The sequence below is a fragment of the Poecile atricapillus genome, chromosome 3 (assembly GCF_030490865.1).
Source record: "Poecile atricapillus isolate bPoeAtr1 chromosome 3, bPoeAtr1.hap1, whole genome shotgun sequence".
In the NCBI taxonomy this organism is placed as follows: Eukaryota; Metazoa; Chordata; class Aves; order Passeriformes; family Paridae; genus Poecile; species Poecile atricapillus.
In genome coordinates, this window is record NC_081251.1 from 51,845,546 (window position 1) to 51,859,469 (window position 13,924).

Consider the following 13,924-nt stretch of genomic DNA (forward strand, 5'->3'; position numbering starts at 1 on the left):
CATTGTACGTATGTAAAAACCAGACACTAATGTGAAACAATTTAATATTTGCTATATTTGAAAGCTAAATTCAGCTTGAATTTATGTCCTTGATGTTTCTCATCAGTCCCACTTCCCTGTGCCTTCTGGAAAGGAGCAAATTTTGGAGCAAGCACTGATGCTCTCACACCTCCTACCTTGTGCAATCGACAGTTCACATACAAATGGTAGGCAAAAACTATTACACCAAACCTGCCTGTGAAACTGCCTAGACTCCTCAAAGAAAGCAACTGTTCAGTCACTGGGTTTGTCCTGCAATTACACTGGCAAAAAGAGAAATATTGCTTTGTGTCATGTCTCTGTTGAAGATCGATTACTTCTCTGTCACAAAAACCCTATGGCTTGAGTTAGGGTTAGAAACTGAATTTCATATTGTTGGAGAATTACAGTTCGTCCACGAAAAATTTGAGGAAAAGATGCCTGCTTTGAGATGCTGCAAGGAAGACACCATTATGATTTAAAAGGATATTTGTTTAAAATAAGCCATACTGTTAAAATTTTTTTTCACAAGAAGCTCTTTTTTTCATTACAGTAAAGTTAGCATTCTTCCATTTCAGTTTTCAAAACAAATCAAATTACTCACCTTTTGACTTTGGAGTTTCCACAGATGCTGTAAAATAAAAGAAAACATTCACAGAAACAAATAGCGTAAATGAATAAAGAAATTAAAATTGATCCTAACATCTCTTCCCATCATCAATATGCTACCTATCTATGCAGAGCAGAAGTTCATTTATTGTGGAAAGAAAAACTGACATGCACATATATTACTTGTTTAGATAGTCTCATGGCAGATGACTAATTAACCCGCAGATTAAAAGCAGTGGAAAACAAGGCCAATAGATAAGTTATATATGGAGCTTCAATAGCTCTGCTATTTTCAAGTATGAGGATGAGACAAGGAGTAAGATAGGCTCCAGAATGGGCTTATATTAGGTGGAAGGTAAGCAATAGAATTGCTCTTTTAACAATTTTAGTGATTTGTAGAAGCTAGGAATTTTTTCTCTATTTTTTTAATTTTTTTTTTTTTAGTTTATTGAAACTTCTAGAATTGATACAGAGGATCCAGATCCAAAAGTCTTCCTTTATATGTTTTCTCTGTTTAATTTATTTACTTTTATTAACTGTTTAATTCTTCAAAATTGCATTAACTAAATGAAAATTGATTGAACTACCACATTTCTCTTTTTTTCATTATTCACACTTTCATTCTGAAGTACTGTGACAGGTTTTTATGTTAGAGAAAAGGACAGATTCATTTTTCTACAAATTGACTGTCTACTGTAGGTATTTCTTGCTCTGAATTTCTATGTGAGAAAACAGAGTCATCTGATGAATGAGTCATCAAGCTTGGCTGTGAAAGGAGAAAATCTTTATGTTCTCCCAATTTGGATATACTGGGGAAGTGGATTCCACTCGGAAACAAGAGCACCTTGCTGCAACAATAAAATGCATGGGTTCTTAGCATAAAAAAAAATAAAATTAAACAGCCTACATTTTTTTCCTACCCTCCACATTCTGAGTCTTCTATTTGTGTTTGTTTCTCCATCCATTTACTGCAACTTTGAAAAGACAGACCATTTAAAAGCTGAAATAAAGAATTCTCACCCTCTTGCTCTTCTCAGTTTAATTAGATCTCAGTTCCAGAAGACCGAATGGTGGCTCCACATCCATTCAATTGCTTAAGTAACTTTAATTAAACCAGCAAAATTATATTCATGGCTTTATTTTTTTATCCCTTTACCTAATCCTGTCTCAACTGAAAATCAAACCATATAAATGAGACTCTAAAACTTACAGTTATCACAGGACTTACGATGTACTTTTGCTTCTTTCTTTGTTGTTTTGCCTGTAAAAAAAATAAATTAAAAGTATCAAATATTGATTTCTGACAAAAATGAATTTAAAATATTAGGATAGTTTAAAAGCAAGATAAAAATGAGAGAATATTCACCAGATTCCATTATTTTTTCTTTTTTATGTGGTTCTGAAAAAGAAAAAAAAATAGTAAAGTGTACATTTCTCTTCTTGTAATGCTTTGTTTGATTGCCTTGAACAATAATTTTTCATGTTACTATTGGCCATTGGATGTGACACATTCCTATGGATTCTCAGTTCAGTGAGTCCTTCTCTGCTGTCCAGTATGCCAAAATAAAGCCTTTATGTTTACAATCAGTCTCTTCAGTGGTTTTCACACTGGATAATCAGGGTCAGATTAGCTGTTAATAAGGAGAGCAAAGGATTCATCTTTTATAATAAGGTGCTAAAAGGAAACCATAGAAACAGTGTAAGTTAAAACATCTGCAGTTTTGCTTCAGAGTGGTTTAAATGGAGGTCTGCAACCCAGCTACCAGGACACCTACTTTTTAATAGTAGTTTCTGTAATACCTCTTTCCATGATGTAAGAATGTGCTTTAACAGAAGGAGCAGGGCAGCCTGGCAGAGATAGAGGCTGAACAACATCCACCAGCCAGTGCTGATATTCACAGTAGCAAAAAAAAAAAAAAACCTAAAGAAATAGTTAAGCTTTTTCTGTCTGCAGATGCTTTTAAACAGCATATGGAAGGGCTGTGCTGTGCAAGGTTGGATCCACACAGGAACATTTCCTAAATTCAAGAGGATCTGAACTGACTGATCACAAGATATATCATAGAATCATCAAATCATAAATATCCTGAGTTGGAAGGCATATTATTGAGTTCTAACTCAGGATAGTCTATGGTTCACAAGGATCATTGGGTCCCACTCCTGGCTCTCCACAGAATAACTGTGAGAGTCACACCGTGTGCCTGAGAGTGTTGTCCACATGCTTCTTGAACTCTGTCAGGCTTGATGCTGTGACCACCTCCCTGAGGAGCTTGTTGCCATGCCCAACCACCTCTGGGTGAAGAACCTCTTCCCAATATCGAACCTAAACCTCTGCTGACACAGCTTCATTCCCCCAGGTCCTGTCATTATCACCACAGAGAAGAGAACAGCGCCTGCTGCTCTGTTTCCCGTCATGAGGATGTTGCTGACATCAGTCGTCTACCACCAGTCTCCTCTTCTAAAGGCTGAGCAAACCAAGTAATTTCATCCACTCCTCATATGACCTCCACTAGACACTTAAGTACCTTCACAGTCTTCCTCTGGATGGTCCTTAATAACTTAAAATCATCCTTATATGGTGGTGCTCAGAACTGCATACAGGACTCAAGATGAATACTTTTAAATACAAGCTCATCGCTCACCAGTGTCTGATGACTATATTTTCCCCAGGCTTATTATAGGTTATATTTGTATTAAAGCTGTGGTATAGCGTTGAGCAATATTAATGTTTAAACAGTTTCCACTCTAGAATCAAGATATGAAGTCGATTCAAAGTGTTCAAAGTGATTTTGAATTTTGTACCCTCACTAAAAGCAACCTTATTCATAGATGTGACCTATCATTCAATTGAATAAGAAAAAGGAAACAAGAACAGCCAACATAAAATTAACTATGTTTATCAACAACATTAATATGAATAATATTTCCATTAAATATTAAATTGTAATCAATCCTAAGACTGACTGCACAGTGGACAAATAAAACATATACTTCATGCAGAGCTATGAAAATAATTAATATTTGAAAGTATAGACTGACCTTAAATATGAAAACCCCCACAACTGTTAAGTTTTAAGCAAAATATATCATTACTCCATATTCTCACCCCAAAAAAGCATATATTGAACAACACATTTCCATTCTATCTGAAATAAAATACTCCTTTTTTGTCTGTTTTTAAATCTCTCTGAAGAGTCTTCTTGTATATATATTTCAAAGAAAAATATAGTTTCTAAAACAAAGCTTTGACCCAAGTTCTTTAAAAAAGAATTTTAAAAAATTTTTCTTTTTTCCCCCAAACCATTTATGGAGTTACATTACGAATTAAAAAACAATATCTTTGAGCCAAAATGTATCTTTCAAAGCATCAAGATTAATTGACTGAAATAACAGACTTAGTCTTGATACAGTTATATAAAGCACATTTTAGTGTATTGATTACATAATAAATATTAAAAATATTGTGGGCTCTTTAAAGACACATTTTATATGAGAAATGAAATTTTAGTGGAAATGATCATGGAGCAGGTTTGTGTCATCAGAAAAACAGTCATGGTCGTGGTTTTCCCAGCAATATGAAAATGTGAAGGAAATAGAGAGCAAGTTGACATTTATTGCCTGAATAAATGTACTTTCTTGATGGAATCCTGCCCTGAGTTGCAATTTTAGTGCAGGTCAAGGAGGAAAAAAACAGCAAAAACTGAGATGACAAAATTTGGGACTCAGTGGTTTGGCCACCTCAGTGTTCTTAATCATATCTGCAGCTTTGGTTTTGTGTAGCCTGAGTGCTCTTCAGACTCTCCACATGCATGCAGATATTTTAAGACTTATTCTGTAAATTATAATTTTCACTGGTATTATGGGGCTTTCTGTTATACTGTTGTTCAGGACAGCTTCCTGTAAAGTGAAGGGAATGTAATTCTGTCTTTAGTGGTTCTGAAGCAATTATTTTTCTCTCATTCTAAGATCTCTCAGTTCTCAGGCGATCAGGGAATAGAATGATCCTAGCAACACTCAGCAAGCATTTTTGTAAAGTATAAAATAATCCATTTATTTAGCTTTATTTCAAATTTTTTCCCTAAACTACAAACATTAGGGAAGGCCTGTAGAGCTTCTTTCATAATGGTCTTATTTCCAGCAGCATATGAAATTAAAAGCTTTTCCATGGTAAAATTTATAAAAATGAATAACATAGAATTTGACATCAAGCATTCCTGGGAAATCTGACATGAGATTTCAGGTGATTCATGTCCTGACATTTGAATGGAATGAACTGAAAACTTCTATTGCATGAGCAGGAAATTTCAGACCTTGATCTTTCCTGTTTGGCACAAGTTATCATTGCTTGATATCAATGTCTTATTCTTCACTTTTTTTTGTACTTTCAAGTAGTTAGTATGACACATGAAGGATATTGCCAGCAGTAAACATTAAACACATTAAACATTTGCCATGGCATTTGTCATTATTTTTATATTTAACCATTTTTGTATGTATATGAGACTGTGCAGCATATTTTTATTCAGGGAAGATTTGCTGGTTATATAGTATTTTTCTACCATGCATGGAATTGAGATTTGATTTAGTTTGACATTTTACCATCTTTATTTGCTCTGATGCTTTAAACAAATGGCTTTTCTTTTTTTTTTTATGTAAACTGGCAAAGTTATGTATAACATGCCCATAAAACCATACAAATGTGTTTTTTGCTTCATTACAAGTGACATACTCCTAGGCAATCCAGAGTAGGTGAGAGACAGAAGAGAACCTGAACCTGCCTCTGTAGTTCTTCCGTAATCCACATTATTCCCTAAAGCAAAAACAGTGCTGGAAAGCATCTAGTCTGGCAAATTTGCTGAGGTGTATTTTAATCTTTAGTACCAGAATGGACAGTCACAAAGTGTGACCCTCTGCTACCCGACAGGAAAGAACAATTGATTTCCTATCATAATTTTTATAGGTATGCATGCACATGTATGAGTGTGCGTGTGTACCTGTTATTTCCTAATTCAGATGAAGCATTCATGTCCAAGAATGGTTCAGGAAAATAAAAATTGTATTGGGAATGACACAGATTGGAAAAGCTTAAATAAGTGACATTTCAAGTGGATATGCTGTTGTGTGGGATGCACCACGTGTTAATTAACCGACACCATTTTATTTGCACTCAGTAGCTGCATAAAAATGGTTCTTTCTGTACTGTTGTTTGTCTTTTACCACAAATATTTCAAAGGAGACTACTGTTGTCATATTCTATGCAGTGTCTTAAATCCTTAGAAGAAAGTTAGCTTGATTTTACAGATTTGTAATCTTGGTTTTATAGGCTGTGTATTCTCAGAAATTCATATCACATTGGTCAATTAAAACCAAATGAGACAGAATGGTAAAGCTCTCCAAGATATCCTGTCATTAAGAATATTGTGAACATCAGTATTTAGATAAAGAGGTCCCTTTAGTCCCTTCTTCTGAAGGGAAATGTTGCAATATGAGTTCAGTCACATTGTTAAACTTGAAATAGTCCACATGACAAAGTCCTACATCAAACTAGATTTTTCCTGTTCTGCTCCCAAGGAGTATGAGTTCTGCTATGTTTCACTGCTATTCTTACTTGATCATTGTAGGAAACCTCACTGCTGTTCTGCACTTTGATTTATACAGATCATGAACTCTACAAATACATTTCTTTCTGGAATAAGAACACATGAAGGAAACCTCTTACATTATGAAATCATGCCACACATATGCTCACTACTTTATATATGATCATCTTTTGAGGAGGGCAACAAACAGTTTTCTTGATGGAATTTTGTGAAGAAAAGGAAAGCAGGTAACAGTTACTCGGTATGAGTATCTTTGAAATCTGCTACCGTGTTGGGAAATATTTGAGAAAAAATTGTGCAAAATAAAAATCTAAGCAAATAAAAGAAAGAAAAACCTGGATAAAATGTAACTGTGTTCAGTTCCATCTATTTGGTCTGAGGCTTTTCTTCACAGGCAGAAAGCAATGGCATCAAAACTCTCCATCATAAATTGTAGATGTAATACAAACATATATGTTATAAAAATGTCTATTCCACACCACTGCTACCCTGCAAATCAAGTGGCATTTTCATAATGATAGCAATGAACTGGATGAGGCCTATTTATTCCCGTTCTCACAAAGTTGGTACCACTTCCAAAACATTTATGCCTGGGAAGATAATTATATCTGCAGTGTATGTCGTAGTCTGGATTCAACAAAGCTTAAGCATACGCTTGAATGCTTTGGTAGCCTGATGGATGCGGGAAAGGCTGTGGATGTTGTCTATTTGGACTTCAGCAAGGCCTTTGACACTGTCTTTCACAGAACACTCCTGGAAAAGCTGGAAGCCCATGGACTGGGGCACTCTTGGCTGTGTTAAGAACTGGCTGGATGGCCAGGCATCCAGCTGGTGGCGAGTCACCAGTGGTGTCCCTCAGGGGTCTGTTCTGGGTCCAGTTCTGTTGAATATTTTTATTGATGGCATGGATGAGGGTATTGAATTCTTCATTAGTAAATTTGCAGATGACACTAAGCTGGGAGTGTGTGTCGATCTGTTGGAAGGGAGGAGAGCTCTGCAGAGAGACCTGGAACAGTTGGATGGATGGGCAGAGTCCAATAAGATTAAGTTTAATAGGTCCAAGTGCCGAGTCCTGCATTTTTGCCACATTAACCCCCTGCAGCACTACAGGCTGGGGATGGTGTGGCTGGACAGTGCCCAGGCAGAAAGGGACCTGGGGGTGCTGGTGACAGCAGCTGAACATGAGCAGAGTGCCCTGGGGGCCAAGAAGGCCAATGGCCCCCGGCCTGTGTCAGGAATGGTGTGGCCAGCAGGAGCAGGGAGGTCATTCTCCCCCTGCACTGGGCACTGGTGAGGCCACACCTGGAGTGCTGTGTCCAGTTCTGGGCCCTCAGTTTGGGAAGGACATTGAGACCCTTGAGTGTGTCCAGAGGAGGCAACGAGGCTGGTGAGGGGCCTGGCACACAAACCCTGTGAGGAGTGGCTGAGGGAGCTGGGGTTGTTTAGCCTGGAGAAAAGGAGACTCAGAGGTGACCTCATCACTCTCTACAACTCCCTGAAAGGCGGCTGGAGTCAGGTGGGGTCGGTCTCTTTCTCCAGGCAGGAACTGACAGAATGAAAGAACATAGTTAAGCTGTGCCAAGGGAAATATAGGTTGGATATTAGGAAGAAAGTTTTTTATGGAAAGAGTGATAAAGTACTGGAATGGTTTGCCCAGGGAGGTGGTGGAGTCACCACCCCTGTACGTGTTTATAAAAAGACTGGATGTGGCACTCGATGCCATGGTTTGGTTAAGGTGTCAGGGCATGAGTTGGATTCAATGAATGTTGGAGGTCTCCTCCAACCTTGTGGTTCTGTGATTCTGTGATCTCAAGATGGAGTTAAAGATATGTTAAATCCCTGTTGAAATCGGGCCCAATTCTAGCCAAAAGTGCACTTGAATCATTAGACAAGTTAAGGGCTATGAAAGTTTGCCAGTCTCAGAACAAAGCACCTTAAAATGCCTTTTCTGTAAAGAGTGGACACTGCTATAATCCTTTTAGCTCTGATTTTTAAATTGCACATAATTTGACCCTCTTCTGTTGATATTATTTTTACTTTCATGTATGAATAAAAATAAGTTTTGTAGTTAACTTGCTCCCCCTGCCTTGCTCTTAAAGTAGTGCTTTGTGTTAGCACACACTAAAGTACTTTGATACATAGGAAATAACAGGTGAGAAAAAAAGAAACAAGACTGCATTTACAGTACAAGTGTCTTCACACACACTGTGAACTGAAAGGAAATACTGGAAATTATTTTAACTCTATATTATCCTGAAACAGAGAATACTCTAAGGAAAGTATAAATGCAAAATAATGTGCCAAGCTATGAGACTGTGAATTTCAACATCCTGGTAAAAGTAGTAAAAATATCATGAATTTTAGGCCATTTACTCAAAAATGTTTAAAAAATTGGTGAATAAACACTGATTTCAGATTAGAAAGTTTAGTGTAAAATAAGCTATTTTATGCTCTATTTAAATAAATCCTCTATGTAAGGAATTCATAGTTGTAAAGTAAAATCTTGTAACATCAGAGAATTCTTCCCCTTTCAGGCCATCATCTATTGTGACATAAGTAAAGAATGCATTTTTCCTTTCCCATTTGGAGTCAGATAATGGCTCATCTTACATAATCCCGTGGACAATTTAGGACATCATGTTCAGTAATATTTTCTCAGACTTCAACTGGGATGAAAATGTCAGTGGGTTGAAATGATTTGTGGAATACATCTCCATCCACATAATAGATTCCTGTAGATATTAAGTGGCTGAGTGATGGGCTACTGCACCAGGTTTTAGCTGCTGAGGATAGACTGCATTCCTGGTGGACCAGGAGCACAATCAGCTCTGAGGCTCCAATAAAGTCTAGTGGAAGAACCCTGGGACAAACAATTGAGGACCAAGACTCAGTTTCTCCTGTCCTTCGGCATATAGCTAGGGATTGAGATCAGATAACTTCCAGCTGCAAAAAGAGGCAAGCCTGGAACCATGCCATTGAAAACAGAAAGAAAATTACTAAGTCAGAGAAGATATGATATTTAACTTCCCAAAGAGCTAAGGTGGGACAGAGGAAGAATTATGCTAAAATGGATGGAAAAGAAAGCTTTGGTGATTCAGAAGAACTACAGAATGATCTTGGATCTAAATCCAAAGAACCTAAGCAGCAGTATTAATACAGGTAGGACTTCATTGTTTTGTTCACACCTGCTATCTTGTATCGCACACTACTTCTGAGTGAAGATTTATTTTGTACAGAAATAAACTACAAAGTTTGTCCTTCTGCATTCAATAAGTTACCTCTAACATTTGTTCCGGAAGAGATAGAGTGTAAACCAGGAATATAAACCCTTAGAATGGCTTTGCTTTGTTATGAAAAAAGTCTGAGAAGGTTAACTTCAGGGAAGAGAAAATTGAACTATCTACTCCAACTACCAGAACAATTTTCTTGGTAACATCAGTATGACAGAAATACATGCAGAGATGCTTTCACCACGTGCAGTGACTGCTTATAAAGAGAAATTTCAGGGCACACAGAGGCAGTCAGACAAAAGATCCTGAGGAGAATTCAGGATGGAAACCTTTACTGTGTCCCTATAAAGTGAGGGAGACAGGCCCCTTTTCCTGTCTCTAAAAGTACTTACAGGGGACGTGTAACATAAACTTGACCCTGATTTGTGAAGTCTCTCCTCTTGCACTGACTACACATATCTACTACACAAGATGAGAATACATAGTTTGATGGATGATGCAGAGGATGTGGTGCTGTGAATAAAATACATCCCTGGTTTGTGACTTGAGACCTGAATCTGAGAAACCTGACAAACAATCCATGATAAGTTTGCCTGTTCCACTCTCTTGCTGAATTATTCAATAGAAATGCTGAATTTTATTAATCTTCTGTAACATATACTAATTTTATTAATCTTCTGTAACATATACCATATTCTATATATTTCTATATACTTGTGTCCTACAGGTGATAATTAAAAGATAATCAATAATCCAGCTCCTTGATAAACCTTTTCTACATTGCAAACGTACCTACTGTTCCATAAACTTCTGGGGTTCATTTCCATTTTATGTAGACTAAAGCCAGTTTTCTCCTTATGGCACTAGCTTTCCTGCTGCCATTTTTGTTACAATCATTTGTCTTGAACCAAGAGTTAAAATAACTTCCCTCTTAAGTAAATTCTGTCCATTAGCAGTAAAACCAGTAGTTTTTCCTGCTTTAGGCACAGTGATCTGAACCTGTACTACACATCCTCTAACCGAGTTTTTCAGTATAGCCTGCATTCTAATATTCTGCATTTACCCCATGAACCCATTTCCTATATATTTTCATACAAAATGTCCTCTTTCTGCTTCTTACAAACAGTGGAAAGATTGGTAACATAATAAAGTAATAATAATTCTAGTGCAACTAGCAGTCAGTTTGGGAGATTGGATGCAGCTGACATCTGAGCACTGAAAATTAGCTATTGTCTGTCATACTTATTTTATTCTTTCTGGATCCAGACTAAATTTTATTGATTTTCAAGAGGAAAATTGTGCACAAAAAGAGTTTCTTTTATGAACCCAAAGCAAATGATGAATATGAATTTTTTTTTTTTTTTTTGCATGTGTGAGGAGAGGAAGATGGGGAAAATTAGGCATTAAAACCCAGTAATTAGGCAGTTAAGTGACAGTACAAAATCTGTTAAACATACTGCAAGATTAAATTAAAAATTTCAAGACTGTTCCAGGGAAATTCTAAGCAGCAATTAGGATTTAATTTTTGCAGTGTTGGAAAGAGTTAGAATTGTTTTTTAAATCAGGCAAATTTTCAGGGGAAAGCATTGTCACTGGTGCTCAGAGATGGTGCAGGAGTCTTGCCTATTAAGTGAGACCATCTCCTGAGAGGGACTCACAGATGAGCTGTTCCCATCCCTCTCCCTAGCTGCAGGAGTGCATGAGGTTGATGATACTGGGAGTACAGTCACCCTCCTGCTAATTCAGCTGGAAATGCTCTGCATGGTTTGAGCCTGTGCTCCCTCCCCTGTCCTGCACCTACATGCACTTGCTTTCCCCACAGTGACAAAACAGATCCAACAAACTTACTAAAGTGTAGTGTGATGACCGCCCCACCAACAGCAGAATTAGCTACAGCTGGGGACATGATAAAGATTGAGGTGTGAGGCTCCAAAGGGATGGGAATAAGAGGGAGATTTCCTTCCTAGCCCCCTCTCCTGACAAAATATGTCAGGATGGCAGCTACTCACCACCTACATCCCTTCTCTGAGAAACCCTTCAGAGGGAGCTTGCTGGGCCCAGCACACAAGGGGTGCCTATGGAAATCCTGTGAAAGAAACCTGTGCCACTCCTCAGAGCAAAAGGACAGACTGATATTTTGTAAGGGCAGGTCACTCAGACCTGTTCTGCTGGCACAGTTGGGGAGACCATACACTGTGCAGAAAAAAATGAGGGAATGTCTGCAGGATTTAGAATGGAATTAACATAAAACAGGATAACTGAGGAAGATGTGTAACAAAACCTCTTCAGCTCTGATTTCTCCCTTTAGAGCAGCATCATTTGCATATCTGTATGGAACTATTCTGCTTTACAGCCAAACACTAGGATCTCAACCCATAGTCAGAAAGGTGATTTTTTCCAGTTAGAGAAATCTGGAAATGCTTGAAAATATCCACTTTCAAAATGGAGTAATGGAAGTTATTGGGGCTGGTTTCCTAGGGCAGCTGTCAGCTTGCAGATCCAGAAGTTCTCATAGACTTCTAAACTCCATAATCACTTTCTTTGCTTTCTCTGTATACATATACATATAGCGAGATAAAAATAGCGCATGTTGAATTAGGCAGGGATTTCTCAACTAGTGACATTAAGATCAGGAACATATGTGGTGTAGATACACTGTGAGATGACCAGCTGCGCTCTCAGTCTGTTCAGCCTGTTAAGAGGAGTAAACCTTGAGCTTTAGGCATTCTTGGGCACAGGTTGTGATGTAATAAGATATGTGGAAGAAAATGAGATATGAAATTGGATAACGTATTTAATTTACTGTGCTAATAGGCAGCAGTCTACTTATGATGCTGCCAAACAAGCATATTTAATATTTTGCTCTGGTGAGGTATTCTGGTGGTGAATTAATTTTCAAAGAACTGGAGGGGAAGCTAAAATGTAAAACTCAAAGCCTACTGCTCTTTATAATTTTTAAGGCAAACTAGACATTTAGAAATGCGTCAGAACAGACAAACTTATTTTATTTTTCCATAAGAAGCCATGCCATTTCTCCCCCTTTCTTTATCTTAATCAGATTACTATCATCACCGTTCTTGCCAACAAGCAGACTCATTGGAATATTTTTCAAACATGAACACAAATATTGGATGCAAGCAGGTGGAATGAATTAATTATAAGCATATGGTTCTAACATAATTTCTACAGAGACCTCTAAGAGTCTAGCTATACAGCACGCCTTGGCAACAAATCTGCTTAAAGAAATTATCAGCTACATGAATATAAATGTTTGTGGAGCCAGACTTACTGGAATGATCCAGCCTGAACCCTGCCACACACACATTCCTAGGACAGCTTTTAGCTGTAAGCCATGGCATTGGTGTGGTTTACACTGTTGTGTAACCCTTGTGTTGGCAGACGTGAGCATGGTGTCAAACAAACACTGCAGGCAGGGATGGGGGGCACTGGTGGGGAAATGACGCTTCCCAGGCCAGTTTCACACAGTGCATTGTGCAGCCATGCAATATGTGCTGCAGTAGCCCAAATCCTCTGTGGTTCCAGGCTATGAGTCCTTCTGTGGTAGAGACAACTGCAGGTGTTCCTGGCTTGCACTGATCCTTGACCAATTCCCAATCACCCTTACCACTGCAAATTATTATTCCCTTTTTCAGTGGAGGAGAGCACTGAGACAGACTGCTGAAATGGTCTGAATTAGAGAAAGATAACCAGAAAACAATCTTAAAGAAAGAAAAACAAAAGAAAAAATAAATAAAAATATCTCAGATCCATTCAGGGGAATCAGCTAGAGGCAAAAAGGCAGCAAAGTGTGGGCTGTCCACTGCTGGAATGCCAGCACCAGGCACAGCTCGATAGTACAGTCTGGTGAAGCACCAGCTATCCTGTTTTAGACTAGAATAGTATTATGGTTTTATACTCGCCACATTTTTATATGGGAATTCCTGAGCTGTTTTTTGATAGTTAATATTAAATGTAAAACAGCAAATTTAATTACTATTCAGGTTGCTATTCATTGTATTGGGTTTTATCTAATTAAGCAGAAATGTGGCAATTTTGAAGACGGCTGTGAAGCAGATGAGATCATAAGTAAATAAAAATTATTAGATATTTACAATCCAATCTAAATTCAGATAGGAATTTATGCTATTTTTTGTTTTAAAAAGTTTGCTTGACTTTTCAGTACATATTTATGATTTTCCAAGAGCTGCAATTTGACAACCTACTATGAGATCAGCACTTTGAAATATCAGATCCCTTTCTCAAAGGGCTCGAATATAGCTTCACATGGAAACTAGTTTCTGTAAATATTGCTTTAAAATCAGACTTTACATTCAGATTATATTTTTTTGATCTCAAGCCCTGCAGAATGGCCCAATATGGCACCTCATAGCTGCCATGGGAGGACAAGAAGCAAACATAGACACTTAGAAATCAGTGTTAAGTACTTTTTTTCTTAGCAAATATTTC

The 13,924-nt window shown here is 37.6% G+C and overlaps 1 protein-coding gene across 19 annotated transcripts in view; it reads right to left on the reverse strand.

The window, feature by feature from the left end:
* The window catches only part of TRDN (triadin), a 231,918-nt gene that overhangs the window by 80,379 nt on the left and 137,615 nt on the right, over positions 1-13,924 (reverse strand). For 14 of the 19 annotated variants that reach the window (XM_058835672.1, XM_058835685.1, XM_058835682.1 and 11 more), the window contains 3 exons: positions 1,994-2,026; positions 1,838-1,888; positions 623-649 (listed from right to left, as the gene is read on the reverse strand). In XM_058835672.1, the coding sequence (XP_058691655.1) occupies positions 623-649; positions 1,838-1,888; positions 1,994-2,026 (111 nt within the window). The remainder of the gene's footprint in view (positions 1-622; positions 650-1,837; positions 1,889-1,993; positions 2,027-13,924) is intronic. The other 5 variants (XM_058835670.1, XM_058835669.1, XM_058835680.1 and 2 more) reach the window with 3 other exon arrangements.